Here is a 27,797-nt window from a genome sequence, read left to right as displayed (position 1 = left end):
GCTTCAGCCTGGTGCGGCCCTGGCTGTTGTGGGCACACAGGGAGCGAACCAGCAGATGAAAACCTGTCTCTGTGCCTTCCAAATAAAAGGTTCAAAGAAATAAAAAATACACCTACAAGTTGTGCCCCACCCCCGGGCAAGGGCACTGCCCCGGCTGCCCGCTTCGCTTCCCGCGTGTGGGCTCACTCCGCCCACCGTCTCCAACCGTGAGCTTCATGGAGCAGAGAGGGACTGCGTTCTGGGCTTTGTGCTACAGGGCACCCCCGCCTTCCTAACACATCTGCCAACGGATATCCAGCAAGAGGCCCCTTGTGGGCTGCGCCACAGCCACCAGCACTGCACACAGCGTTAACCCATTTTACAGATGAGGTAACTGAGGATCCAACCGGCTAGCGTAAGGTGAAGCCAGGACGCGAAGTGAGGTCTCCAACTCCAGGGCTGCATGTGTCGTCCCCACAACAGCGCTGGGGGAGCCCTGTCTGCGGGGCGGGCTGGGTGTGAGTCCAGCTCGGGGAGCCAGTGCCGGCGTGCACGACACAGAAGGGCTCAGGGAGGTCTCAGTGGTTGAGGGTGCCCTAGAACTGGACCTAGAACACAACACGCACTCGGGAAACATTTGGATCGATGTGATATGGGTAATGGGTGGGTGGACGGGTGGCAGGTACACGAATGGGTATGTGGCTGGCTGATCAAGGAGTAGATGTGTGGGCGGATGGACAGAGGTGGCTGAAAGATGACCGGCTGGTCGGAGGCACTGATGGAGGCGCATGGGGGGGTGACTGTGCAGGCACCCAGGCAATCAATGGTGAGGGTTCGCAGCCGAGTGAACGGAGGGGATGTGCAGTGGATGGCGCCGCCCCAGCCCTCCCTGGTGCCCCAAGAAGCAGAGTGTGGGGCCACGACCTCTCTCCTTTAATGTGGCAAAGCCTGCACTCGGTACAGCAGGGGGAGGGGGCAGCAGTGGGGCCGCCATTCCCGCCCACCCGGGAGAGAGGGGGCTTGCAGGACCCTCCAGCCGCGAGGGGCCAGAAACTTTGGTTTTTGTTTGCTTTCAAGTTTCCGTCCTCAAGGAAACTGCTCAGGCAGGGAGCTGGGGGGGCTGCTTCCTGAGGGGCGCAGGGGCTGGACGCCAGCGCCAGCCACCACAGGGAACGACACTGGGCCAGGGGCTGCTCCCTGGGAGGACCCCCCCTCACCCGTAGGAGGGGGCAGCAGCACGGAGACGGGAGACGGCGTCCCAGAGCTGGGAGACAGCCGCAGGGGGCGGCGAGGGAGACAGGCTGGCGCCCCCCCGCTCGGGAAACAGCGAGTCAGCAGCCCCTCCCCGCGAGAACACCACCCCAGTGAGGAGGAGCCCCGCTGCCCCAGACCCCACCCAGAGTGCAGCGGCCCGGGGTGGGCGGGGCTGGCGGGTCGTCAGCAGGGAGGCGGGGCCTCAGTCCCACAGGACTCTGATGGGCAGGAACTTCCAGAGGTCAGGGTGGCCCATGTGCAGCTGGTCGCGGAAGGGCGAGGTACTCCACTGGAACGGGGGCACCTGGTCCCATGTGGGGCCGCTGGCCGCCAGCAGGCTCATCGCCTTGGCCAGCGACTTGCTGGTCACCTGGGCGACAGGACAGAGCAGGCCGCTGAGCCGCGCCGGGCCTGGATCCCACAGCGCTGCCGTCACCTTCACCTCGACCCCAACCACGGCCGATTTCCACCCAGACTCCTCCCACTGTTGGGGGGCGCACCTTCACGTCGATGCCCCCGTGGGAGCGCTGATGCAGCGCCTGGAAGGGGTACGAGCCGTTGGCGGGGTTGAGGTCGGAGCGGGCGGAGATGGCATTCTCCCCGTTGGGCTCGGGGACGCAGGCTTCGCACCGGGACAGGGGGTCGTGGAGGAAGTCATTGTACCTGGTGGGGATAGGCAGCCACGCCTGTGACTCTGGGAAGGGGAGGCCGAGGAGGGGCCCTGGATGGCGCTTCTCGGCGGCCCAGGCAACATCAGGGAGGGTGCTTGGGTGTCTCCCCGGGGACAGTGGGGAGCAGGTGTCCTGCCGGTCTCTGGCCCCCTTTCCGGGCGCTGAGCATCCCGCGGCACCCCGCTCATTCCCCAAGTCTCCGCATGCTCTCCTGCGGCCCGGCACACCCTCCGCCCCGCCCCGCTCTCGGGCCCCGCCCCACCCGGCGGGCACCCACCTCATGAGCCGCACCATGGAGTCCAGGTCGTGCACCCGCGACTGATTGCGCTGGAAGATCTGGGCCCTGGGGTTCTTGCTGTAGGAAAACCAGTCCCCGTAGCGCGCCACCAGCTCCTGCAGCCCGCTGGCGTTGAACACGCGCTCAAAGGACCTGCTGGGGACGAGGACGGTCACCCAGGACCCTGCCCCCACCCCGAGGCCTCTCCTGTCCGTGGGTGTGTCACACCACAGCATCGTGGCTGTCACCACCGGGCAGCAGTGACCGTCTCTCGCCTGGGCCTGGTGGGCGGCAGGCTTGGCTCCAGGCTCCAACAGACACGGGTTCCAGTCCTGGCTTCCCTGCCCACCAGCTGTGGAAGCTGGGGAACAGCTACTGGGTAGGAGGCTCGAGTGACAGAACCCAGGGGCTTGCGCTCAAGGGAGCGCCTGGGGCGGTGGCTGTCCAGCCCCGGGGAGGCAGGCCCAGCTGCAGAACCTGGCGGGGGTCAGTCCCCGTGCTCGGGCGCCCTCCCCCCCGGGTGCTGGAGCCAGGGGCCCACGGGCGCTGAGTGAAGCCGCACAACCACACTGCAAGGCTGCCAGGCTGAGCAGGAGGTGGGGAGGCCTCCTGGCTCTGTGGGTTTAGAAGTCTCCCTTCCCCTGCGGGAGGCGGACCGGGGCGGGCACGTACGGGATGTTGTAGCTGGCCCAGTAGGACGTCTGGTAGAGCTCCGAGGTCTTGTCGGCCACCATCACCAAGCCCCTGCAGCCAACGTGAGATGAGGCGGAGGTGGTGAGGAAAGGGACCCCCGAGGGTCTCAGCCTCACCCCGCCCCCTCCTCCAGTCTCCTCCCCAGCCCCACTGCCCGGAGCACCCAGCCTTCCCCCAGGGGACTCACGGGATCTGCTCCAGGATGGTGAGCACCCTGCTCCCAGGGCTGGGCCTGCCGGGGACGAACGCCTTGTAGTCCACGATCATCCACTGGTTGTTGTACCTGCCGTGCCCGGGCGGGGAGATGTGCAGAGCCCGGACCACTGCCCAGCCACCCCCAGCCCCGGAGCCCACGCAGCCAGGACCCTCGGGCAGCCGCCAGCCACCCTGACAACGCAGCTTGGCCGGCTGTCCCCAGACCCCTTTCAGCATGCTGCTGGCCTGCTCCAGAACATTCCGTGGCTCCCTGGTGCTCGTTAGCACAGAGGTCGACTCCTCTGCTGGCCAAGCCCTCTCTGGTTCACAGGGTGCATTACCCACCCACGTCTTCCTCCTGGGACAGCCCACCCACGTCCTCTCCTGGGGCTGAGCCTGGAGGGGAGGGGCAGCATCCCGTCCCCAAGCCTCAGTTTCCCCACATATGGAGTGAGGGGGGCTCTCAGCCCTTTCCAACTGCAGTGAGGACCTGCGGGCAGGCTCTGCAGGGGAGGGGTGTGCGTGGCCCCGGGCTCACCATCCCCTCGGCGGGCCCACTCACGTGCCACTGTTGAACTTCTTGAAGACATCGGTCCAGGTGGCCCCATCCAGGGCCAGGCGGTTGGCCACCACGTTGCGCACCCACTCCAGCACACAGCCCTCAGGCTGCACGTACTTCCACAGGGCCGGGTTCTTGTTGCCAATGGTGGTCTCCAGCGTGACCTGGGGGAGAGTGGGGGCACTGTACAACCCAGCCTGTGAGTTGGGTATTTGTTTGTTTGAACAAACAGATCCTGGTCTGGGTTCAGGCTCAGGTCCAGGTACCCGCTCCTCCCGGTCCTGCAGACAGCATCCAGCTCTCCCGGGAGAGGAGCCTCTAAGGGGGCTGCTTCCACGGCCCTCGCTCCCCATCACAGGGTTCACCTCATTCCCAGCTCGCCTTGCAGTCATGCGGGGAAGCCAGGCAGCGTAGGGCCGCTGGCCTGGAGACCCCAAGGGCCGAGGTCTTGGAGACCTTGCCAGGGGAGGGGGCCTGCGGTCATCTCCCCCTGCCCCACCCTGATCTCCACTGCTGACCCTAGTTCCTCGTCCCCCTCCCCACATCCTCCTGCAACCCTTGCAGGCAAAGCAAAACTCACGTCAACAGCCAAGGTAATTCTGTTGAACTTGACTTTCTACAGTGCACGTTAGGAATACAGGGATGGCAAATACAAATTACCCTACGTGGTGAACCTCACCTCCACGCCTCTAGAAATGTTAACATACTCTTCTTTAAAAAACAAAAACAAAGATTTATTTATTTATTTGAAAGGGGGTGTGGCAGAAGGAGAGACAGAGAGAGAGAGAGGGAGAGAGACAGAGACAGAGAGAGGTCTTCCATCCAGTGGTTCACTCCCCCAAATGGCTGCTACAACCAGGGTGGTGCCAGCCTCAAGCCAGGATCCTGGAACTCCATCTGGGTCTCCTACAAAGCGGACAGGGCCCCAGGCACTGGGGCCACCACGTGCTGCCTTCCCAGGTGCATTAGCAGGAAGCTGGATCGGAACCAGCACTCTGCTATGGGACGCAGCACCCACTACGCAACAACACAGGCCACCCCCTCCCTTTCCGGTTAACATTTTTTCCAGGGATGCACACTGCACCCCTCTACTCAGTACGGAGTCACCGGACTCGCCTTCGAAGATGCCTTCCAGGCACAATGAGCCTAAAGGAATGACCGCAGGCCAGCTGGTTTCCCCAGGCTCGTTCCCCCAGCCCTCCTGGGAGCGCAGGGCACAGGGGCCGGTGTCCCCCGGTTACTGAAGAAGAGGCCACAGCAGCTTAGGCACAGCCAGGGGGGCGGGGCCGACACCCCAGCCTCTCAAATCAGAGCGTGCTCTCCGCACCGCAGCAAGGAGCTAGCCCGAGCCTCCATCACTCACGCGGAGGTCACCGACAGCTCACACACAGCAGCACCAGGGGTGGGCATTTGCCACTGCGGTTAAGACACAGCGTGCCACACCAGCCTCCTCCACTGGGGGGCCTGGGTTCAAGTCCCAGCTCCGCTGCCAAGTCCAGCTTCCCATGAACGTGCATCCTGGGAGGCAGCAGGTGACGGGTTGATCAGCCAGGCCCCTGCCACCCCCGTGGGAGACCGGGCTGCGGCCCCAGCTCTCGGCTCCAGCCTGGCCCGGCCCTGGCTGCTGCAGCATCGGGGAATAACCCGGCGGTGAAAGATGGCTCGTTCTCCCTGCCACTCTGCCTCCCAGATAAATACATACCTCTTAAATAACCCATAAAAATGATGGCAGTATCTATAAAGGTGATTTGTTTTTAAGACAGACATCTATAGAGCAAGGCTTTCAATAACACCTCCAAGTGAGGAGCTCCTTCTCACTGTGAGAACATCCCGGGCTTCTCCTGGACCCGAGCTCGAGGGCCCCCGAGCCCCCAGGCCTCCTCCTCCTCCTGGGGTGAGACTCGAGAGGCCGCCATCCTGCGCGGGCAGAACACCACCTCTACTTCCACTGACGTCCAGCAGAACGCAGGCAGCCCCAGCCACACGTGTGGTCATGGGCACCCGCGTTTCCCAGGGCTGACGCCCCCTACACAGCGCTCCGCTTCGTGCTGCTTCCAAGTCAGCCTGGCTCCGCCACTGGGTTACCAGGGCAGGACATGAATGGCCAGGAGGGTCTGCTAGGTGCAGCCGCTCAGCCTGGGACGCCCGCACCCATGGTGGAGCACCTGGTGCGTGTTTTGGCCAATCTGCTTCTGATCCAGCCTCCTGCTCATGCGCACCCTGGGAGGTAGCAGGTGATGGCTCAAATGCGCGGATCCCCACCACCCGCCCGGGAGACTAGGGCTGAGTTCCAGGCTCCTCTGGCGCTGGCCTGGCCCAGCCCTGGCTACTCCAGGCATTTGGGGAGTGAAGCACCAGACCAAGATCTTTCACTGTCTGCCTCCCAAACAAAAGTAAATAAAAACGAACAAACACAACTGGTTCCCTTCATAATCCTACACACGTGGCTGACACATTTAAAAACACGAGCCTGGAGCTGGTGGTGTGGTCCAGCATGTTAGCGTCCCACGTGGGCGCCGGTTCAAGTCCTGGCTGCTCCCTGCTACCACACCTGGGAAAGCAGCAGAGAATGCCCCAGGTGCTCGGACCCCTGCCACCCACATGGGAGACTCGGTGAAGCCCCTGGCTTTGGCCTGGCCAAGCCCTCGTCACTGCGGCCATCTGGGGAGTGAACCAGCAGAAGGACAATCTCCCCCCCGTCTTTCTCTCTGTAACTCTTTCAAATAAATCAAATCTTTAAAAAAATTAAAACGTTAAGTCTGAGGAGGGGTCCCCAGCGCCCTATGTGGCACAAAACCCAGCGACGGACAAGACCGGGGCAAGGGTCCGGGCCCGAGCCTCTCCTCTGTGGCTTCCCCAGCCCCGCTGCGGCCAGGGCCTCCCCCGCCCCCTCCTGGCCCTCTCAGCCTCTCTCCCAGGCAGACAGGAGGGGCTGGCCCGCCCTGCGGGGCGCCGGCGGCCCTGGCACGGAGGGCTTTCACAGGGATGGTTTCTGCTCCCCGGTGCTGTTGCCCTGGAGATCCCGGGGTCCCTGTCTCAGTGAGGGGGGAGGGGGGCGTGCCAGGAACAGGGTTCTGAGCGAACCTGGGTCCCGGCCAAGAAAAGCAATCCAAACAACACACTGTCAACAGCCATTGAGAAGACCTGGCCAGGCTGCGGGGCTTCGGGGACGGCCAGAGGGAGATGGGACGGAACAAGGACGGCTTCTCCCGACACGGACAACAGGGGCCGCCGAGGCCAAGGCTCCCGGCGGTTTCCGAGGCCCCGGGCAGCTGCAGGCTGCGGGGGTTGCGGGGGGTCTGGGAATGTGCACCTGAACCAGGACACAGCAGGGAGCTGCGCCCCAGGCGGGCGGGGGGGGGGCACGCCACCCAGCTGAAGCGGTGCATTGCGCAGGTCCCCGGGGTGCCGCCGACACGGCGGGTGACTCACCAGCCCACTGCCCAGGACGTAGAAGTCGTCACAGGAGAAGATGGTGCCGGGGTAGGACGAGAAGATCACCCTGTTGCCGGGGACCAGGGGGTAGTCCTCTGTGGGGCGAGAGTGAGCCCGGGTGCTGGCCAGACGGGCCCCGTGGGGACCCCCGCGGCCCCTCCCACAGGGCTTGGTCTCCAGGTGGAGCAGGCGGGCCTCGGAGGAGCCACACACCCTTCCTGTCACCTGGCAACAGAAGCCCACTACACGCATCGGCTGCCCATCCACGCGGGCTTCCCCATCCGAGGCTCAAAACTATTTTTTATTGCAAACCTGACGGGGCAGGTGTTTGGGGCCGAGGTTGAGAAGCCACTCGGGACGCCCCCACCCACAGAGCCCGAGTTCCAGGCCCGCTCTGCGCCAGACCCCGGCTTCCCGCTGACGCGCGCTGGGGGACAGCGGGTGGTGGCTCACGTGGTTGGGTCCCTGCCACCCACGGGGGACACCCCGATGGGGCTTGGGGGCCCTGGTTTCAGTTGCTGGGGCATCAAGGGAGTGAACCAGCAGACAGAAGCGCTCTCTCTGTGGGTCTGTCTCTCTCTCTCTGCCTTTCAAGTCAATTAAATTTTAAAAGTTGTTTTTTTTAAAAAAACCAGTAGCAAAATATATTTGCAGGAATATATATATGCATATATATTCACGAGTATATGTCACTGCATATATATTTTCTTTGGAACTTCAATTCCTCTTTTCACATTTTTGAGCTAACATTTAAAACTCACATCATACTCAGAGGCTCACTGGTACAAAGGTCACAGCACAGATGGTGGCGGCAGCAGCCGCGGCTGTGGCGGAAAGGGGTCCACGTGCGCGCGTGGGGCTCGCGCCGGGCTGCTCAGCCTCCCTGAGCGTCAGCCAGGCCTCGGGGCCGCCTGCCGTTCCTGCCCAGGCACCACATGGACCAGGCTGGGCTCAAAGGCCACGCAGGCCGGTCGTCCCTCTCACTCCGGGTGACCGCCAGTCCCAGACGTGGGAAGGGGGCCACCCTGGGTCAGCCCCTGGAGATGGCAGCGTCATCAGCGAGCCCAGGCAGGAATAACCGGGCCCCCAGTGGATGCGCAGACATGGCAACAAAAGAGAGCTGTCGGTGGTTTTTAAATTCCATGCGCTCGGCTATGCAGCCATAGCTAACTAACACGCCTTGTAAGCTGAACGCTGGAAGGGAACAAGCGTTCAACACCAGGAGGGGCCGCCGCGGCGCAGTGGGTGAGGCCAGCACCTGTGCCGCCGGCATCCCACAGCAGAGTGCTGGCTGGCGACCCGGCTGCTCTGCTTCCCGTCAGCTCCCTGCTAACGTGCCTGGGAAAGCAGCGCAAGGTGGCCCAAGTGCCTGGGCCCCTGCCACCCGTGGGAGACCCAGATGTAGTTCCTGGCTCCTGGCGTCAGCCTGGCCCGGCCCTGGCTGTCGTGGGCATTTGGGGAGTGAACCAATGGACAGATCTCTGTCTTTCCCTCTGTGTCATTCTGTTTTTCAAAAAATCTTTAAAAATCGTAAAAAGGAAAAAAATAAGCAGACTTCTAGCCTGGCCCGACGAGGGGAGTTGCAGGGCACCGCCCGCACCGCCCGCATGCACAGGCGCATGCGCACAGACGCACCCCCGCACCTACCTTGGGGGCCCTCCCTGAACTGGAACCAGTACTTCTTGATGACGCGCAGCATGTGCTGGTAGGAGTTCCAGGTGTTGTGGGCGACGAGCAGGTCCCGGTGGCCGGGCAGCAGCTTGATGAGGGCGGAGCAGGAGCCGGAGCCCAGGGCCGCCTGGGTCTTGGTCCTGTTCAGAGCCGGCTCCAGGTCTTCCAGGTCGCCGGAGATCTGCAGCAGGCTGAGGAGGGCCGGTGCCCGGTGCGAAGCGTCACCAGGCCGGCTGCCACGCGTGCACTCCCTGGCCCGGGGGCCGGGACCCAGGTCCGCGTGACCCGGGGGCTGCATGGCGCCTTTCCCGCCCGCCCAGCCCGGGGAGGCACTCACAGGAACCCCAGAGGTTTGATGGTGAACCTCCCCGTGGGGAAGGTCACGCGGCCCTCGTAGCTGTCCTCCAGGCCTTTCAGCTGCAGGAGTGTCAGCCGCACCTGGGGCAGGGGCAGGGCCAGAGGGAGGGTGAGGCCCCGGCCTCCAATGGATTCACTACACGTCCCTGCCTGGCGCTGACCCCGAGTCACCCACACTTAGGAGCCAGCTCAATAGCTACTTCCTGCAGGAAGCCTCCCAGCTGGCCCCGGCCCACTGCCTGCTGTCCCCTGGTCTGAGGTTTGTTACCGCCTCGCGCCCCTCACTTCCTCCCACTGCCTACTGTTCTGTCTCTGGCGCACCACCCCACGTCCCCCACAGGGCCTTGGCACATTCCGGACACACAACAGGCATCAGTAAGCACCTGCAGGATGGATGGATGAGTGGATGGATGGGCGGATGAATGAGTGGGCAGAGGAGGAGGGGTGGACAGACAGACGGATGGATGGATGAGCAGATGGGTGGACGGATGAGTGGGTGGGTGCATGGATGGATGGATGGATGGATGGATGGATGAGGAGTGGACAGATGAGGAGGAGGGCTGGATGGACAAGCTAATGAGGAAGACTGATGAGTGGATGGAAGAACGGATGGCTGGATGAGTGGAGAGACGCGCAGGTGAACGATGGCTGAGTGGGTGGATGGATGGACAAATGAGGGACTGGGTGGCCGGTGCATGGGGAGACGAAGAGATCTTGGGCAGAGAACTTGCTCTAGCAGGAGTGTGAGCAGGCATGTGGGGAGAAGGCCGGTGGACAGTGAGCAGTTCGGCCGAGGGCGCTGAGGCCAACCCAGCCGAAGCTGGGCAGCCGTGCAGACAGGCAGACGTGCGGACAGGAGACGCACTGTCGCGTGCGTGTCACACACTCCCCACGTGTCAGGAACCCAGAACCACTGGTTTTCGCATGGATGGCTCAGCCAAGAGCCCACAGGCAGAGCCCCTGCCAGGACTCTGCTGGCTGCCACCCATCAGCAGCTCACCCGGGACAGCAAAGCAGACGTCACAGCACCCGAACGCCCAGGTTTGCCCGTTTTCCTCTTCCCCTGGTTCCCACTGCTCTCACCCGCGTCCACCGCATCCACCTGTCCCGCAGCCGCAGGGAAAACAGCGGGCTACCACTTAACCGTGCGTGTTTGCTCGCTGACAGCAGGACAGCGTGGGGCGGGGGAGGGGCCGCATGAAGGGACAGACAGGCGGAGACTGGAGAGATGGGTGAGTGACAGGAGGGCGAGGAAGGACGCAGACGGCGGCCAGGGGAGCCGGCCCACCTGGTGCCAGTAGGTGGAGTCCTTGTTCCGCTCCATCTCCTCCTGCATCCACTCCAGGTTGGCCTCCAGGAACCGCTTGAGCCGCTCGCAGTAGCCGACTTCGTACTCGAAGGGGCCGCAGTAATTCACCACCGTGTTCATCCAGTGCATGTAGATGAGCTGTGGGCGAGGCAGCGCGGCTGGGCCATCGCAGCCCGGCCCCGGGAGCGTGCACACTTCCCACACGTCCGGCTCTCAGCCCGCACCAGGGCCTAGCGCCCCCCGCGTCTCCCTGCTCTGAAGGCCATCAGCGGCCAGTCGGGGCCAGGCGGCACACCGCTGCTCCCGGGCCCCCCCGACGCGTCTCTGCTCTGACCCCTGCAGTGGGCCTGCCAGCAGGGGTCCCTGCTGACTCACCGGGCGCGGGCTTGCTGGGCCAGCCTCCATGATGGACCCTGGCTGCATCTGCTGGGGGTGGAGCCTGGCCGTCCCTGTCACCCGGCTCACAGCCAGCCAACTCCCAGACACGGGACAGCCCATCGGGCCGGCCGGCCAGCCCGCCCCACCCGACCACGAGCTCAGCCAAGGTCAGCAGGGCCTGGCTCAGAACAGCAGAACCACCAGGTTATCCGCAGGTCTCTGTGCTCTGCAGAGGGGCCTGGGTGTCCAGAGCTGGTGCTCAGGACACGTTTCACACAGCCAGACACCCAAACCGCACAGTGCTACAGAGCAGGCCTCCTCACCCGCTGGCGGCACAGCCAGGGGAGCACCTGTCCCAGGGTCACCCTGGGAACCAAAGGGCCAAGATCGGGAACCCCCGTCAAGATGTGGGTGTGGAATTTCCAGAGCACGGACCTCACCTGGCCACACTCCTCACCCCACTGGGAACGTCCCCAAGCCACGTGGGGCAGCAAGGGAGATGAAGCCGCACCCCACCCCAGGCCCGAAGATTAGTGAGCCCTGCGTCATGGCCGTCCCGCTGAGACATATTCAAATCCTGCCCACCCCTCCAGATCCACAAATGAGTGCGTGACCTCCTCCAGGCAGCCCTCCGAGGCTTCTTCACCATTTCCTCTGTGCCCATCTAAGACCAGGGTCTGAGCTGGGGTCAGGGGACACTGCGGGGGACAAGACATGACCACTGCCCCCAGAAGCCCACAGGCGAGAGGGGCAGGGAGCAAAGCCATGCGGTTAGGAGCAGAAACGTGAGTCAGGCAGAGCTGGGTCCACACGCTGGCTCCTCGGTGAAGGAGCAGTTCAGCCGTGGGGAGACCACCCCACCTCTCTGGGCCTGGGCCTCCACACCTGCCCGGTGGAGGTGGCCGAGCCTAGGGGCTGACGTGGGGCGCAGGGACACGATGGGCCTGCGACTCCTGTGCAAGTCACAAGACTGTGGGCCCCGGTAGGGTGCAAGGGAGTCCCGCTCACCATGGTGCACCCAGAACCACCTGGGCCTGGCCCGGCACCTGGCCACACCCCCAGACACCAAGGGACCTGGGAGGCCACCCAGAAGCAAACTGGGAGCCAGAGAGGCGGGGACGTCTCATGAGGGGGTCCCATGGCACCTCAGGTCTGGTCCACTCACTCGCTGCCGGCACTGCTCTACCGTACGCCACTGTGCGACCGTCCCCCTGCCCATCGCTCACTCACTGGCTGGGGGCGTGCCAGGTCACCTCTCCACCTGCGGTGGGCACTGGCCCTCAGCCCAAACCCTCATGCCCTTCTAACACGAGCTGACTCCCAAAATGGCCTGCTTTTAAAAAGCTCAAAGCAACGAGCCGAAGCAAAGGGAGACGCTGGGCGCAACCCCACCTGCACCCACTTCTACACGGACGCCCACAACGGGAAGGCAGCAGTGACCAGCAGGGATGCAGTGTGCGTCCATCCCTACAGAAGGTCCAGAATGAGCCAGCCAGGGAGACACGGAGCCGGCGAGTGGCTGCCAGGGGCTGCAGGGAGAAGGACCCGGGGCGTGGTGACCTGGGTTCCTGGTGTAGCGATGACAATGTTCGGGAGTCAGACCGCACTGATGGCTCCACAGTCATAGAATGTGCTAGAAAACCATGCGGCTGTCCATTTTAATTGGTGCACGCTGCGGTGTGTGCAACAGACCTCGACATAGAAGACCAGACGAGCGGGAGCGGGAGCAAGACCATTTGGGGGCAGAGGAGGCAGGGGCAGGGACCCCGACGCTATCCATAACACTACAGGATGGTGTGCATTTTAGTATCACGGCACAGAACACGCTGTGCCCTGCTTCCCGCCTCACGTCGGACCAGGCGGAACTTTTTTGCAGTTTTTTGTAGAATGCACGTGCACTTTGCCTCCCCAGCTGGACGGCGGGCTGGGGGCAGGAGAGGGGCACTCTGCACGCACCTCAAACCCCTAGGGTACCCCGGGAACACCCCAGCTTGGAGAGGGGCACCCCGGGTTTCCCTCCCTTGTCCTCACCTCCTCGGACGCGGAGGCCTCCACCACGCCCGCGGCGTAGGCCTGCAGGCCGTCATCGTAGTCGCCATTGGTGCCCACTTCCAGAAAGGCCCACCTGCAGGCAGAGGGGAGCCCTGGTGAGCGCTGGGGCACTGGCTGAGCAGGCCCTTAGCCAGCCACGCGGCCACCCCGGCCTGAAGCTCACAGCAGCGCTGGCCTGTGAGGCCGTGGTCCTCAAAGAGCGGCCGCGGCTCCACAGGCATGGGGCTTTTCATGTTAACCGACGCGGCCCCAGGCCCAGCACGCCTGCGGGCACCTTCCGTGCCTGGCACCTCCTGGCTCTCTCGTGGCAGCCCCGCAGGGTGGCGCTGTTTTTTTTGTTTTTTGTTTTTTTTTTTTTTTGTTTATTTGTTTTTTTTTTTTAAGATTGATGATTGATTAACTTGAAAGAGTTTCAGAGAGGGAGGGAGTAGATGAGTGGATCTCCTACCCTCCAAATGCCGACATTGGCCAGGGCTGGGCCAGGCCAAAGCCAGGCGCCTGCAGCTCCGTCCAGGTCTCCCACACGGGTAGCAGAGACCTAAGCACTTGGACCGCCACCTGCCGCCTTCCGGTGCATCAGCGGGGAGCCGGGCTGCTCTGATACGGAGGCCGGCGTCCCAGGAGGCGGCCTCACCCACTGCACCACGCCGCCAGCCCCCGGTGCTGCCATCGTCCCCAGGAAGCGAAGGGGGGGAGTTAACGCACAGGCTCCGTGCCTGCTGGGGCCAGGCTGCCACCCCCACCACAGCCTGAGGACCCGCCCCTGCCCCGTCCGGGCTGAAGGAAGGTGGGTAGGCGTGGCAGCTGCCAGACCAGCCTCCGGGAGGCCTCCTGCACCCTCCTGCGCCTCTGCCATCACCGTGGGAGGGAGCTGCCCTGGGGAGCCCACTGCTCCCAGGAATCCCAGAGCACACGGAGCAGGGAGGCCGCAGCCACCAGCCAGGTCCCTGAGGGCCAGTGATGACGGCCAAAGCCACGGGGCTTGGGGCTGGTGCCCAACACCAGCGGATACACCTGGCAGGCGCCCAGGGTGGGGCCTTCTGCGTAGCAGCCAGTATCAGGGGGCCCGGGTTCAAATCCTGACTGCACTGTTCTTCCAGCTCCTGCTAGAGTTCGCCACGGGAGGCAGCAGATCATGGCTCAGGTACTGGGGTCCCTGCCACCATGCGGGAGACTGGATGGAGTTCCGGTTTCCGGCTTCAGCTGGCCCAGCTGTGGCTGCCCTGGGCATCCAGGGGGGTGAGCCAGCAGGTGAAAGACCTCTCTGTGTCTCTCTGCCTTTCTAGTAAGTAAACATCAATAAATACAAATTTTAAAAAAACAACAACAAAAGAAAGACAGGTGCCAGTCAGCCAAGGGCAGAGGCGGGAGCCCAGCCCAGGCGGGCCCACTCCTCCGAGGCCGTGTCTCAACTCTGCTGTGTGCCCAGGTCACCTGAACACCAGGGAGGGCGGCAGAGCTGGACGTGGAGGCTGGGGTGGGGCCCAACCCCAGGGGACCCAACTCGAGCTGAGCATAGAGGAGAAGGAAGGGTGGGAGCTGACCGTCTCTCCCCCCACCCGCCCCAGACATGGCGCTGCACACCAGGCTCGGTGGCTGTCCTGGCCCTGAGGGCGAGTCAGCTCGTGGTTTGACGCCTCTGGTCTAGAACAGCTCGGGCTGGGGAGGCTGAGCCCTGAGCCTCAGCCCCCAGTGCTGCACCCCCTCCCCTCGCTGAGTCCCCCCCCATTGCTTCCGGCCCGGCCACCCTCACCCAGGGTCCCCTGTGTCAGCGCCCAGCCAGGGACCTGAAGCAGCTCTGCTGGCATCAGACTCGAAACCCTGCCCCCTCCCACACTGCCTGGCCTGTCTGCACGGCGGGAGGCATCCCCGGCTGCCATGCGATTGATGGCTTTGAGTCATTCTGGCAAACCCTTCCCGGCGCGGCGCGGCGTGGCTCTGCCCGTCCTCGGCAGGTCAGCCCTCGCCTCACTTCTCGGACTGCTGACGTGTGAGATCGCTATCGGCCGGGTCCACAAAGGCTGCTCGTTCTGTCCCTAATGCACTTGCTTGGCAAAAACAGACAGCTGCCCGCACTGGATCCCTCTCCGTCACCTTGCCTGTTTCTCTGGAAAACCTACGGGCCACGCTGTGCTTCTGTGGGGGGCAGCCACGCCTCCAAGATGGCTCAAGGCGCCTCTTCACCGAGGCCCCATCTGAAAACCCCAGACCATCGAGGTAGGATGGGCAAGCGGTCACAGGTATGCACTGGCCCCCAGCCCCTGGGTGCCTGCCTCTGCGGGCGGTGGGCGGTGCCTCCTTATCCGGGCTTCTACTCCTTCCTTATCCTCGCAAAACACCGTGAATTCAAAGAGCCGCTCAGGGCAGGCTCAGGGCAGGCGCTGCGGTGCACTGGGCTAAGCCACCGCTGCACCCCTACTGGAGCTGAGTCCCAGCTGCTCCCCTTCTGATGCAGCCCCCCGCTACTGTGCCTGGAAGCAGAAAGTCACAGCTTGAGCACTTGAGTTCCTGCTAACCAGGTGGGAGTCCGGGATGGAGCTCCTGGCTCCCGGCTTCAGCCTGGCCCAGCCCCAGCTGCTGTGGCCATTTGGGGAGTGAACCAGCAGATGAAAGACCTCTCTCTCTCTCTCTCTCTCTCTCTCTGTCACTGTCTTTCAAATAAATAATTAAGTCTCTAAAGATTTTTGTACTATTTTATTTGATAGACAGAGATCTCCCCAGCGCCTGCCAACTGCCTCCCGCAAAGCCTGCCGTGGCTGGGACCGGATCAGGCCAAAGCCAGGAGCCAGAAACGCAATCCAGGTCTCCCATGGGGGTGGCAGGGGCCCAGTCACTCCAGCCGCCCCTGCCGCTCTTAGGGCCCGAACTAAGAGGGCGCCGGAGTCAGGAGCCAGGCCCTGTGACGTGGGATACGGGCGTCTAACCGCGAGGCGACACGTCCACCCCACCTTCCGCATTCTCCGTGGCCCGGGTTTCTCTCCTGCCGGGTCTTCTCCATCCCTGTTACTGGGCTGGGCTTTTGCTTGTTGACTGACTCATGTGTTAATTCCCTCTTACTCCTGTTCACTTCCTCTCTCAACTCCGTGGGAAGCAAGGAGGGAGAAGTGAAGGGTGGAGGGCTCAGCTTGCGCGGGGCCAAGGCCAGACCGGCTCAGGCTCTGCCCAGGGGCATCGGCAGCCTCCAAGCACCAAGTCCTAAACATTTCTGGGCTGCAGGGCGGGTGCTGGCCCACAGAGGGGAAGGATTACGGGGCAGAGAGAACTGATCCGACCATCTTGGGGCCCCCAGTGGCAAAATCTGGAGATTTTTTTTTTTAATTTTTTTTTATTTATTTATTTTGACAGGCAGAGTGGACAGTGAGAGAGAGACAGAGAGAAAGATCTTCCTTTGCCGTTGGTTCACCCTCCAATGGCTGCCACGGCTGGCGCGCTGTGGCTGGCACACCGCGCTGATCCGATGGCAGGAGCCAGGTACTTATCCTGGTCTCCCATGGGGTGCAGGGCCCAAGCACCTGGGCCATCCTCCACTGCACTCCCTGGCCACAGCAGAGAGCTGGCCTGGAAGAGGGGCAACCGGGACAGAAACCGGCACCCCGACCGGGACTAGAACCCGGTATGCCGGCGCCGCAAGGTGGAGGATTAGCCTAGTGAGCCGCGGCGCCGGCCTAAAATCTGGAGATTTCACAGGGAGGCAGAGGGACCCCAACTCCAGAACACAGGAGCCAACCCCGACCCACCCTCCCAGCGGGAGGCTGCCAATCGGGGCCAGGGCGCCCCACGTGTCTCCCTTCCTCTCATCCCCGAAGCTAAGGCTCTCCGAGGACCTCAGCCCCCCCACTCGTACAATCAGGACCCCAGCGTGGTGTCCCCGGCATCAGCAGCCTCCGGGCCGGCAAACATGGGGCCAGGGGTTGTGTGAGGAAGAGCCAGGAAGGGGAGCCGCCCGGGAAAGGTGTCAGGACAGCGCGTGGGCAAGAAACCCACAGGAGTCCCGAGTCACCTCTCGGGCCTCAGTCTTGCCAGCTGTGAAATGGGGGTCCCTCAGCAACCAACACAGGGCTCCCTGGAACCCCACTGACCTGCCACTGGGCTTTCGTTCTCCCCTTGGGGCAGCAAGCAGGGCTCGGAGAGGTGGGAAGATTCACCCCAGGTGGCACAGCAGTGGACCACGGTCAAGGTTTCCCATCACTCCCCAACTCCTCCCGGCTGGCCCCAGGCAGCTGTGTCCTGTCTGCTGGCCCCAGCCAGGCAGGACCACAAGCATACGTGACTCAGCAGTCGCACATCTCCTGTTCCCTCCAGACACCTGCCCACACTGTGGCCTCCTCCGCCCGGCAGGCTTCCCAGATCTGTTCTACCCGGCATCCATGTTTACGGAAAACCCACCCACCCCCAATCTCCTATCCGCCCGAGAGCCACCAAGCACCACCAGACTGGGGGTGTCCTCAGCCCTCCATGTCTCCCTAACTCCAGGAGAATCCGTGCAGCAAGATGGAAGGGGGCCACGCCCGCTGGGGGTGGGGGTAGGGGTGCTGAGCACTGGGATCCCCCAGGATGGGGTGGGGGCACCCCGTTCTCTGCCGTCCCCCAAGCAGGGCGCGACTCTGCTTCGCTTTCCCTCCCGACACCGTCTCTTTCTCCCACTCAGCGGGAACCGGCTGTGCTCTCAGCTCTGGGTCCCTAAGGTCCCTAAGGCCACGCACAAGGAGAACAAATGAGCACCAGCCCCGGGCAGGCCAGGGAGGGGCCTCACACAACTACAGCCCGGCCACGGGAGCCCAGGCAGGCAGGGGAGTCAGGAGAGGGTCCCCGCAGCAGCAGGCGCGGCGGTCTGACCGCCCGCACGGGGCACCTGCGCCCACAGCATCCGGGCCGAGGACTGGCGCGCCCGCGAGGACACACAGCTGGGTCTCTGTGAGGTTAGAGACCCTGCGCTTTCCGACAGGCCTGGAAGCCAGGTGCGGACAGGCACAGAGAAGCGAGCCGGGGCTGGGCTGCCAGGGCTGGGGCTGGCCCGCGGGGCAGGACCGAGGGGGCGGCGGCGGGGCGCTGGACTCTGGGGACAGAAGTGCTGAGGGCCCGGGACTGGCCCCAGGAGGGAGGGGCGGCTCCAGGGGGCCCCCACCCCCACCCCAGCCGGGGACCTGCGGCCTCGGGGCGGGAAACGGACCCCCGCGCGGGGGCGGGCCAACCCTCACCCGGTCTCGTGGATGGCGTTGGTGAGGTTGGCCCAGGCCACGGCGTCGGGGTGGCGACCGTCCACCAGGCGCAGCTGGCCCGTCGCAGCGTCCAAGAGGGCCGAGCGGCAGCAGGAGGCGGGCGGGGACGGGGGGTCGCGCTGCTCGCCGCCGCCCGGGGCCGGGGCCGCGCCCGCCAGGCCGCCCAAGAGCAGCCCGGTGAGCAGGGCCAGAGCCAGCGCCCGGGCCAGGCGGCCGCCGGCACAGCCGTCCCTCGGCGCCACCATGACCGCGGGAGCGGCGCGCCGCAGCCCGCGTCACGTGACTGCGCCGCGCCGGGGGCGGGGCTTGGGCCGAGCGTTTCCGGGATGGGCGGGCCCTGGGAGGGGTGAGCGGTAAGGGGCGGGGCGCGCCTTAAAGGGCCCGGCGCCGCTTTCGGTCCACGCACACCCAGCGAGAACTTTTTACTTTGCAAGTGTCCAACCTCGAAAAAAGCTGCGATAGTAGGCAATGCCCATACGCCCGCCATGAACTGACTGTCACGTTTAAGTGACTTCTCTATCTGCCTAACGCTGCTGAATGAGTTCAGCCAAGTCACCACCACGCAGTGACGTCATCCTCACGGTCGGCCCTCCAGGGCCCAGAGAGTTCGAAGACTTCACTGCGCCTGCACCGGCGGCGGCACCGGCTCTGCGTTCGCTGTCACACACTGGAGTGGATTCGGAGGACGCGGGAGGCTGTGGCTCACACGCACTATGACGTCACTGATGGGGCGCGGGCGCGCGTGACGTGGGTAGAGCGGCAGGTCGCCAACTACTGCGCGCTGTCCCCTCGAGCATGGTCTTGATCGCGGTTCGTAGGTCTGGAACTTTCCCCCGGAGGTGGGCGTCCGCGCCCCGGCTCAGGACGCCGCTGCCCGCTCCAGCTCGCGGCCACGGTGGTGGCTCAGCGCCTGGGCCCTGCACCCGCGCGGTTGGAGCTCCGGGCCCCGGCCGGTGTGGGCCTGGGGGGTGGCCAGCAGGCGGGAGCTCGCTCTGTGCGTGTGGATGTCTGTCTCTCCGTCGTTCCAATTAAATAATTTGTCACTTATCATTTCAGAACCCGCCTACCTCGCATCAAGTGCAGGACTAAACCGATCAGGATGTCAGGGCAGGAGACGGAGCAGGCGAGGCTGAGGAGCCCGGGCGCCTCCGTCTGGGTCTGGGGGGGTGGGGTGGGGGCTGAGAACTCGGCCCTGACGCCTGCATTGGCCGCAACTTCGCGTCAAGCTCGAGACAAAGTGGGAGAAAACATTCGCATCGCGTAGAGTCCAGAAAAAGGGCAAAGATCCAAAGATCCTCAGCGCGGAACCGCAGAGCCATGATGGGGGCGGGGAGTCTGAAAACCAGACCGAAAAACTGGGCAAGAAAAACCATGAATGTGCAATTCTTGAAAAAAGACCTAAGAACATGTGTGCCCTGGAGAGCCATCTTGACTGTTAAAAAAAAAAATAAGTTAGGAATGATGTTTAGAAGATTTATTGTATTCATTTATTTGAAAGGCAGAGATACGGAGAGAGAGGGAGAGACAGAGACAGAGAGAGAGAGAGGTCTTCCATCCGCTGGTTCACTCCCTAAATGGCTGCAATAGCTGGAGCTGGATGGGTCCAAAACCAGGAGCCAGGAGCTTCTTCCAGGTCTCCCACGTGGGTGCAGGGGCCCAAGGACTTGGACCATCTTCTACTGCTCTCCCAGGTGCATTAGCAGGGAGCTGGATCGGACGTATGGCAGCCAGGACTTGAACTGGCGTCCGTATGGGATGCCCGGCTGAGGGCCGTGGCCTTACCCACCACAGGGCCCCAGCGCCGGTGCCAAGAATGACCTAAACTGGTGGGAGGCGCTCGCTTTATTCGCCATAGGAGAAATGGAAGCTGTGCAGACAGCCGCGCCACGGAGGCGATGTCACAGGAATGTAGAGTAGGAACGGGGGAGGCTGAGTGAGGGGTGCGATTTTTTAAAGAGATTTGTTTACTTAGAAGGCAAAGCGACTGGCATTGAATAAACCGTTGGGGGGCAGGTGTTGGGCTCGGCAGCTAAGTTGCTGCCTGGGGTGCCCACAGCCCTACCAGAGCGCCTCGTTCCAGCCCCCGCTGCTCCACTTCCGATCCAGCTTCCTGCTCACATGCACCCTGGGAGGCAGCAGCCACGGCTCGAGTCCTGGGGTCCCTGCCCCCGCCCGCGAGGTCCTGATTGAGTTCCGGGCTCCTGGCTTTCACGTGACCCGGCCCAGGATGTCGGGTGCTCTGGTGGGGACCAGCAGATGGAAGCCGTCTCTCCATCGGTCTCTGCCTTTCAACTAGAAACAACGGTGAGCACACATTGAAGAATAAAGCTGCAGGCGCCTGAGTGCTCTGACATCACGCTGCCTTGTCCACAGCAGGCGCTACCCACAGACACACGGCACACCCAGTCGGGGTCTCTTCTCCCTAGAGGGAGGCCAGGCGATGGCCTGGAGGTGGCGGTCACACCACACCCTGCGGTCTTTCTCCGGCCGAGCGATGCTGCAAGCCAATTCTGAACCCGTGGACCCATGTGGGCTCTGACGCTGACACCAGGAGCAAACCAGCAGGTGAAAGATCCCCCCCATCTCTGTTTCTCTGCCTTTCAACTTAAATGAAAATTCAAAAAACATTTTTAAAGAGAAAAAAAAAAACGCCAAAGCCAGGACAGCTGAATGAGGAAGAGGAACCAGCCAGCCATGAAGAAATCTTGGGCAAGAGCCTTCCAGACAGAAGCAAGGGCGGCAGTGTGTGCAAGGGTCCTGGGGCACCGAGGAGCTTGCCTTGTTGGGAGGACAGAAGGGAGGACCCTGAGGGCAGGGTGGCGACGTGAGAGAGGGGAGGACTCCTGGCTTGCCACAGAGTAACCCCCCAAAGCTTCCTCCAGGCGCCTCCCCCCACTGCCTGCACTGCCGGTGAGCTGAGCCCCCTCCTCACCCTCTCAAAGGACTCCGTTGCTGTCAGTACCCACAGTACCCATCATCGCCATATTTGCTAATCATATACTGGGTGTCACAATCACCCGGGAAGTTCCCACTGCCACTGTTCCAATTGTGCAGAAGGGGAAACCTGTTCAAGCAGATGACCTGACTTGTCCCCGTCACAAAGCCTGCAGAGACAGCACTGCGGATGCTACCCACTGCGGCCACCAGGGGGCGCACCTCGCCCGGTCCCACTTGCTTGCCCAGGCAGTGTTTCACACCTGGCGGACAGAGGCCAGACTGGTGCCGCCCGCAGCAAGCGTCCCTGCCCCAGCCCTGTTTCCTTAGGGTCCGTGGTCTGAGTGACGTCAGCACTCCGAGCCAGGAGGATCCAGCCGGCTGCACGAGGGTTGGCACTGAGTGCACTGAGACACCACCCCGGGGCTGCCTGAGGATGCCTGGGGCTCAGTCCCGGCTCTGCTCCTCACCCCGCTTCCTACCAATGTGCACCCTGGGTCTAGCCGCTCTGGAGATCCAGCTGGTAACCACTACCTAGAAGGGACCCAAAGCTGACAGAGTGAGGCGATGGCCGGGGTCTCGCCAAAGCTGACCCGGTGACCGTGCCAGTGGCAATGGCCCCGTGGAAATGCACATCTCGGACAGGAGCAAGTGCCGGCCGCGAAGCCCGCGCCATCTGCTGGAGCTGCTGACTGCTAAGTGGCGCCTGCCCTGGACCTGCGGTGCAGAAACGCAAGCCCCTGTCACAAGGACGTCTCGGAACTGTGTTCTGGTTGTGTTCATTTACGTATCTGAAAGGCCAAGTGAGAGAGAGGTTCGCTCCCCAGGACCATAGCTGCTGCCTCCCAGGCGATGGAAAGGAAGTGGAGCTGAGACTCGAACCCAGGCCCCGTAGTCTGGGAGGCCGGCATCCCAGCTGGTATCTTGACCACTGCACCCAGCCCCCACCCCACTCATTTCTGCTGGTTTGGGGTTGGGTGCAGCACAGCCTGCCGGGGTGCCGAAGGCACCTGTGTGCCCAGCGGCACAGGCTCCAGGGTCCTTGCTCCTCGGCCTCCCTGGACTACACCCCCACCCCCGCACTCACCGTGTTCCCCAGCTCCCTCCCTGGACTGCGGCGTGGCGGCAGCGGCCACTTCCCAAAGGCCGACCCCCTGGACCTTGTGTCTTAGGCGCAGGATCGGGGTGCGGAGGCTTCCTTCTCAAGGGGAGGGGACGGCCGTGTCCGGGCACTGTGCGCCAGGCGCTGCGTCAGGTCCACAAGAGTCAGGAGGGGGCGGACGGCGGTCGGAGGCCCAATGGTGACCGTAGCCGCGGCAGCTTCCGGGTGTCCCACTCCATGGCCCGCTGAGTACCGGGTGCCCCAATTTTTCAGATGAGGAACGTGTGGCTCAAATGGATAAAATGATGGCTCCAGGGTGGCCGGGGCACAGCAGAGCTGGCATTGACCTGGGTCTGGGTGGCCCCCGGCACTGCTCCTGTGCTGTCGAAAGGGCCTGTTCCAAGCCAGGAAGTGGGCCCTGGCTCCGACCCCCAGAGCACTGGAGCCAGGCCAGGCCACATCGGCCCCCTTCTCGGTCCCCGGGGGCCTCTCAACAAATGGTCATTCTGCTCCCCGCCCCACCCCCATCGCACCCCAGTCCTGGGAGACAAGGAGGCGGGGCCCTGCCTTTGCAGCTGACTCGGCACGGTGACCCCCAGCCCTGTCCTCGCTGGGCCCCTAAACACCGGGGTCACGGAACCCACGGGGAAGGAGGACTTTGCCCTGAAGTCAGCAGTTCTGGAGCTGCAGCCCCGTGCAGCAGCTGACCTGGGGGGCAGCAGGCTGGGTCATTCCCTCAGGACGACTCCAGCCGTGGGTGCTCTAGTGCTGGCTGCCGGGACACAGCGTCAGGCCGAGCCGGGCGGCGCCGGGAGGGTTCTCGGGCGGAGGAGGACTTTGCAGTAGTAGTGGGATGGTGGTGACGACCGCGGCCTCTGCGAAGGGTGCCCAGTCCACGCCAGGCATGAGGTCTGGGGCTTCACACCCAGTGTCATCTCGCAAGGACCCCATAGGTGGGACCAGCCCCTGGTTACAGGGAAGGAAAGTGTTTCCCATGGGTGGCACAGAGGCCCGGCGCCCCGGGGCTCCAAGCACATCAGGCTCCGCCCTCCATGCCATCTGCCCCTCCTCCAGAAGTTAGGAGCCCGTGGGGGGCAGCAGGAGGGAGGAGGACCCCCCCGGGCGGGGCCCTGCGCTGGGTCAGGTGGAAGTGGGGGCAGTGCGCAGAGAGCTCTCCCAGGGCAAGGAGGCATGCTGGGGGTTGGAGAGGAGGCCAGGAGCGGGCGTGGGCCCAGCAGCGGCCTGCCGGACACGCCTGTCCCCTGCTTCGCCTCCTCCATTTCTGGCCCCTCACCAGGGCCCAGCCCACCCCCTGGAGGAAAGGTGGGCGGCAAGGCTGCCTCAACCTCCCCAGGAGCCTGTGGGGCTGGGGAGGGCGGCAGCCACCAGTCTTGACCAGTTCCCCACATTCTGTTTTTAAAAGCAATGCTGAGGGGGCAGCGCTGTGGTGTAGCGGATAAAGTCACCGCCTGCAGTGCTGGCATCCCATATGGGCGCCGGTTCAAGTCCCGGCTGCTCCACATCTGATCCAGCTCTCTGCTGTGGCCTGGGAAAGCAGCAGAAGATGACCTAAGTCCTTGGGCCCCTGCACTCGTGTGGGAGACCTGGAAGAAGCTCCTGGCTCTGGCTTCGGATCAGTGCAGCTTCGGCCGTTGTAGCCAATTGGGGAGTGAACCAGTGGATGGAAGACCTCTCTCTCACTCTCTCTTTCTCTGCCTCTCTATAGCTCTCCTTTCAAATAAATAAACTTTAAAAGAAAAAAAGCAGTGCTGGGGAGTGGAAGGTTTAATTTCCACCTGCAGTGGCAGCATCCCGCATGTGCACTGGCTGGCGTCCCAGCTGCTCTACTTCTGATCAGCTCCCCGTTAATGTGCCTGGGGAAGTGGTAGAAGATGATCCAAGTACTTTGGTCCATTCTCTCCATGGAAGACCCAGAAGAAGCTCTTGGCTCCTGGCTTTGGCCTGGCCCAGTCCCAGCCATCGCAGCCATTTGGGGAGTGACCCAGTAGATGGACAGTCTCTTTCTTTGTCTCTCTCTCTCTCCCTCCTTCCCTCTCTATCGCTGCCTTTCAAATAAATAAATAAATCTAAAAAAAAAAAAAAAGTGACGCTGGGGCCAGCATTGCAGTGTAGCAGGTAAAGCCACTGCCTGCAATGCCGGCATCCCATATGAGCACGGGTTCAAGTCCCGGCTGCTCCACTTTTGACCAGGCTCCCTAATGCACCTGGGAAAGCAAGGGAAGATGGCCCAGACGGCTCCAGACTCCTGGCTTCGGCCTGGCCATTTGGGGAGCGAACCAGCGGATGGATGGAACATGGGCCTCTCTGTCTCTCTCTAAAGTGCTTGCTGGGTGGGGTGGGGCCCTCCTGGCCCCCCCCCCCCAACCGGGATCTTCTCAAACACCTCTTATAACTATTCATTACGGAGCAGGTTGGCCCTTTCCTGCTCACTCGGGACTCGAAACCCCCGTTTCTCCCTCTAATTGGGCCGCCTTATCCACCTGTTTCCTATCTCAGAACCTGCAGGCTGGGGCAGAGGCAGCGCGATAGGCAGGAAGCCTGTGCCTTTAAGGCCCAGAGCCGAGCGCGCCTTGGGGGCGAGTCGTGGGGGCGTGGCTGAGCGAGGGGCAGGCCTTCGGGGGCGTGCCCGGAGGCGGGCCTGGTCTCCGGGGCGTGTCCTGGGGCGTGGTTGGAAGTGAGCGGGACGGGGGCGGAGCGAGCGGCGGCCGGCACCAGCAGAGCGCTGGGAGAGCCCGGGACGCGGCACCGGGCGGGGCTCCGGGGCGAGCGGCTTCCGAACTCCCGGGCGGGCGGCGCGGGCCGGCGGGCCGGGCCCCGGGAGGCCGCGAGGCCCTGCGGGTCGCCGTGCGGAGTTGGAGCTTCCCAGGCCGGGGCCGAGGTAAGAGGAGCGCCCGCACCTGCCCGGACGCCGCGGGAGGGCCCGGGCAGCCCGGTTCAACTTCTCAACTCCACCCGGAGTGGGAAACCGAGGCCCTTGCCCGCCCCGGGGCGCGGTGAACGCCCACCTGTGAGTGGGAAGGAGCCGGCGCCCACGCGCGGAGGCGAGGCGGCACTGAGAACACCTTGGGCGCGAGCATCGCAGCCCGCGTCCGTGCCCCTGCTGCGGAGCGGACCGGGAAAGGGACGCGTCCGCGCCCGGGGCGCCCGCTGGCCGAGCGGCGGAGGCTGGAGCCGTTCCCCACCCGCAGGGGAGGTCCGCGCCCCTTTCCTGCTCCCCTGCGCCCCTGCCCCGGCCGCCCTGGCACACCCCACCCTGGCGCTGTGGGCTCTGTCCTCACCGCAGCACACGTGCCAAAGCCAGCCGCACAGAAGCAGTTCGTCCAGGATTTTTTTTCCCCAGGTAACTTCTTTGGGAAAAAAAAGATGCACTTTTTGCATGATGTGGCTCGTTGGCTGCTGCTAACGGACCCCGCGGCTTTGAGCAATTCGCTTCCCTTTGGTTGCAATTTCCCCATCAGTGATCTCTCCACTGGCTCTGTGACCTAGGGCAGGGCAGGTTCCAGGACTTCTGTGAGTCCCAATGCCCCCCCCCGCCGCCACCACCACCATGCGAAAGGAGTGGGGCTAAAAACACCTCCGGAATTGTCCGAAGAAGAACGGTGAGGGAGGAGCAGGCCTCGGTTTGCTCGTCTGTAAAATGGGAAGAACAGCACCTGGTGCTGGCACGTTGCGGGGATCAAACGAGAGTGTTCACCCAAATGCTCGACTCCGTGTGAGACGGAGCAGCAGCAATGTTCGGGACACCGGGCAGAACGGGGCAGGCACTGAGCGTCATGTGGGACGCGCACACCCAGTCAGAGTGCCTGGGTGCAAGGTCTGGCTCCGCTTCCGGTGCCGCTTGGCTGCTCGCGCCCACCCGGGAAGCAGCGGGTGGTGCTTGAAGTGTCTGGGCCACTGGCACCCTCGTGGGAGACCTGCACGGAAGCTCCGGGCTCCTGGCTTCAGCCTGGCCCAGCTCCAGCTGTTGCAGGCGTTTGGAGAGTGGACCGTTGAGTGGAAGATCTGTCTATCTGCCTTGTGAATTAAATACATAAATGAAAACATCGTTAAAAATGTGGTGGCCTGGCCCCTCCGGGTCTCAGACTGGTGGCTCAGAATCAGGTCCACTCCTGAAGTTTTCTCTTCAAAAAAAAAAAAAAAAAAAGATTTATTTATTTATTATTTGAAAGGCAGAGTTACAGAGAGTCAGAGGCAGAGAGAGAGAGAGAGGTCTTCTATCTGCTGGTTCACACCCCAGATGGCCGCAATGGCTGGAGCCAGGAGCCTCTTCTGGGTTTCCCACATGGGTGCAGGGGCCCAAGGACTTGGGCCATCTTCAGCTGCCTTTCCAGGCCATGGCAAGGAGCTGGATCAGAAGTGGAGCAGCTGGGTTTCGAATCGGCACTCACATGGGATGCCGGCACTGCAGGCGGCACAGCTTTATCTGCTACACCATAGCGCCGACCCCCGAAGTTTCCTCTTACTGTCAAGGCTGGCCTGGTTCCTGCCACTGCCCACTTCCCATTTACCTCACACGGTGGAGCCCTAGAGACAGACTCTGGGCCCTGTCTCAAGTTCCTCCCAGCCCTGATGGTGAGGGGGCTTCCATGTAGACCCCTGCCGAGCAAGGAAGAAGGGTATGTCCAGTCTGGGGCTCAATGGCCTGGGCCCTGGGCTCCACCTATTTGGGGCCCTGTAGGATGTGGGTTTCCTTTTTTTTTTTTTTTAATTTATTTGAAAGGCTGCTGAGTGACAGCTATTTTCCATCCGTTGGTTCACTCCAAATTGTCACAACAGCCAGGGTTCAGCCAGGCTGAAGCCAAGAGCCCAGAGCTCCATCTGGGTCTCCCACATAGGTGCAGGGGCCCAAGCACTTGGACCATCCTCTGCTCTCCCAAGTGCATTAGCAGGGAGCTGGATCAGAAGTGGAGCAGCCGGGACTCAAACTGGAGCTCATATGGGATGCCGGCTCTGCAGGCTGTGGCTTAACCACTGTGCCATGGCGCCGGCCCCACAATGTGGGTTTCTCCTTGAGGTCTCCCTGGTGGGGAAGATCCTCCACTGGAGGAGATTCCGGGCCCCTCTTGTGGACACTGTTGCCCTTCTCACCCCTGTCCCGCAGGTCACTGGAGCTGCTGGCCGTGGGACCCGAGCTCTAGCGAAGGGGAAGCAGAGGGGGCGGCCGGGCCCTGTGTGGCGATGGCCAGCGGATGGCCGCATCTGTTCCGGGTGCCGAGTTTGCTCTGTGTGCTGCTGCGGCTGCTGGAGGCGGTGTCTGCGTCCAGGGGCCTGTCCACAGGGGCCCCCAGCAGCCCCCAGTTCCCTGTCTCGCGTGTGAACCAGACCCCCATGGCTGACGTGAGTATACAGGCAGGAAGCTGAGCTGGGCGAGACTGCACTCACTCCATCAACTGCTATTAGCCGTGCACCTGCTGTGTGCCGGGCTGAACTCTGGGCTGCCCGAGGCACGGTAGCCGTTCAGACAAGGATGCCCTGTCGCCAGGGGGCTGATGGTCTCCTGCGTGGACAGGTGAAAGTCAACCTGTGCGTGTCAGGGTGCCACGTGCTGGACGCCACACTACAGGGGGATAGAGTGATCTGGGGAACAGCGTGAGTGTCCCGATGGGGTAGTCACTGTGAGGAGTGACTCTTGGGCCCTGATGGAGAGAGAGAGCCATTTGCACTGATGGCTGGGGGAGGCGCATCGCAGGC

The 27,797-nt window shown here is 63.2% G+C and overlaps 2 protein-coding genes and 1 long non-coding RNA gene across 11 annotated transcripts in view; 2 read left to right on the top strand and 1 right to left on the bottom strand.

The window, feature by feature from the left end:
* Nucleotides 1–895: 895 nt before the first annotated feature.
* Nucleotides 896–18,336, bottom strand: PLBD2 (phospholipase B domain containing 2). Its single transcript, XM_051826590.2, has 12 exons — nucleotides 18,029–18,336; nucleotides 12,810–12,903; nucleotides 10,380–10,538; nucleotides 9,072–9,172; nucleotides 8,711–8,925; nucleotides 7,061–7,158; nucleotides 3,632–3,792; nucleotides 3,062–3,157; nucleotides 2,854–2,925; nucleotides 2,182–2,334; nucleotides 1,734–1,896; nucleotides 896–1,603 (listed from the first exon to the last, which is right to left on the bottom strand). Exons 1-12 carry the CDS (start codon nucleotides 18,292–18,294, stop codon nucleotides 1,436–1,438), a joined length of 1,746 nt encoding a protein of 581 aa, XP_051682550.1. The 5' UTR covers nucleotides 18,295–18,336; the 3' UTR covers nucleotides 896–1,435.
* Nucleotides 18,333–21,745, top strand: LOC127484707 (uncharacterized). Its single transcript, XR_007911883.2, has 2 exons — nucleotides 18,333–18,888; nucleotides 19,106–21,745. It is a non-coding gene; the product is annotated as an uncharacterized lncRNA (long non-coding RNA).
* A 3,107-nt stretch (nucleotides 21,746–24,852) lies between these two features.
* Nucleotides 24,853–27,797, top strand: part of SLC8B1 (solute carrier family 8 member B1) — a 30,671-nt gene continuing 27,726 nt past the window's right edge. For all 9 annotated transcript variants that reach the window (XR_011385281.1, XR_011385280.1, XR_011385282.1 and 6 more), the window contains exons 1-2: nucleotides 24,853–24,984; nucleotides 27,208–27,443. Coding sequence is in view for 6 of the 9 variants with exons in the window: in XM_070066253.1 (XP_069922354.1) it covers nucleotides 27,285–27,443 (159 nt within the window). In the remaining 3 variants the exon portion in view is untranslated. The remainder of the gene's footprint in view (nucleotides 24,985–27,207; nucleotides 27,444–27,797) is intronic.

This window comes from Oryctolagus cuniculus, chromosome 21, assembly GCF_964237555.1.
Source record: "Oryctolagus cuniculus chromosome 21, mOryCun1.1, whole genome shotgun sequence".
Taxonomy (NCBI): Eukaryota; Metazoa; Chordata; class Mammalia; order Lagomorpha; family Leporidae; genus Oryctolagus; species Oryctolagus cuniculus.
This window is presented reverse-complemented; position numbering and strand designations above follow the sequence as displayed.

Bases quoted from the DNA above. Each gene is read 5' to 3' on its own strand.
- PLBD2 (XM_051826590.2), bottom strand. From the start codon at position 18,294: ATGGTGGCGCCGAGGGACGGCTGTGCCGGCGGCCGCCTGGCCCGGGCG. The intron at 3,793-7,060 runs GTGAGTCACCCG...ACTCTCCCCCAG, and splicing joins ACGTCCTGGGCAGTGGGCTG to GTCACGCTGGAGACCACCAT. The intron at 2,335-2,853 runs GTACGTGCCCGC...CGTCCCCAGCAG, and splicing joins TGGGCCAGCTACAACATCCC to GTCCTTTGAGCGCGTGTTCA.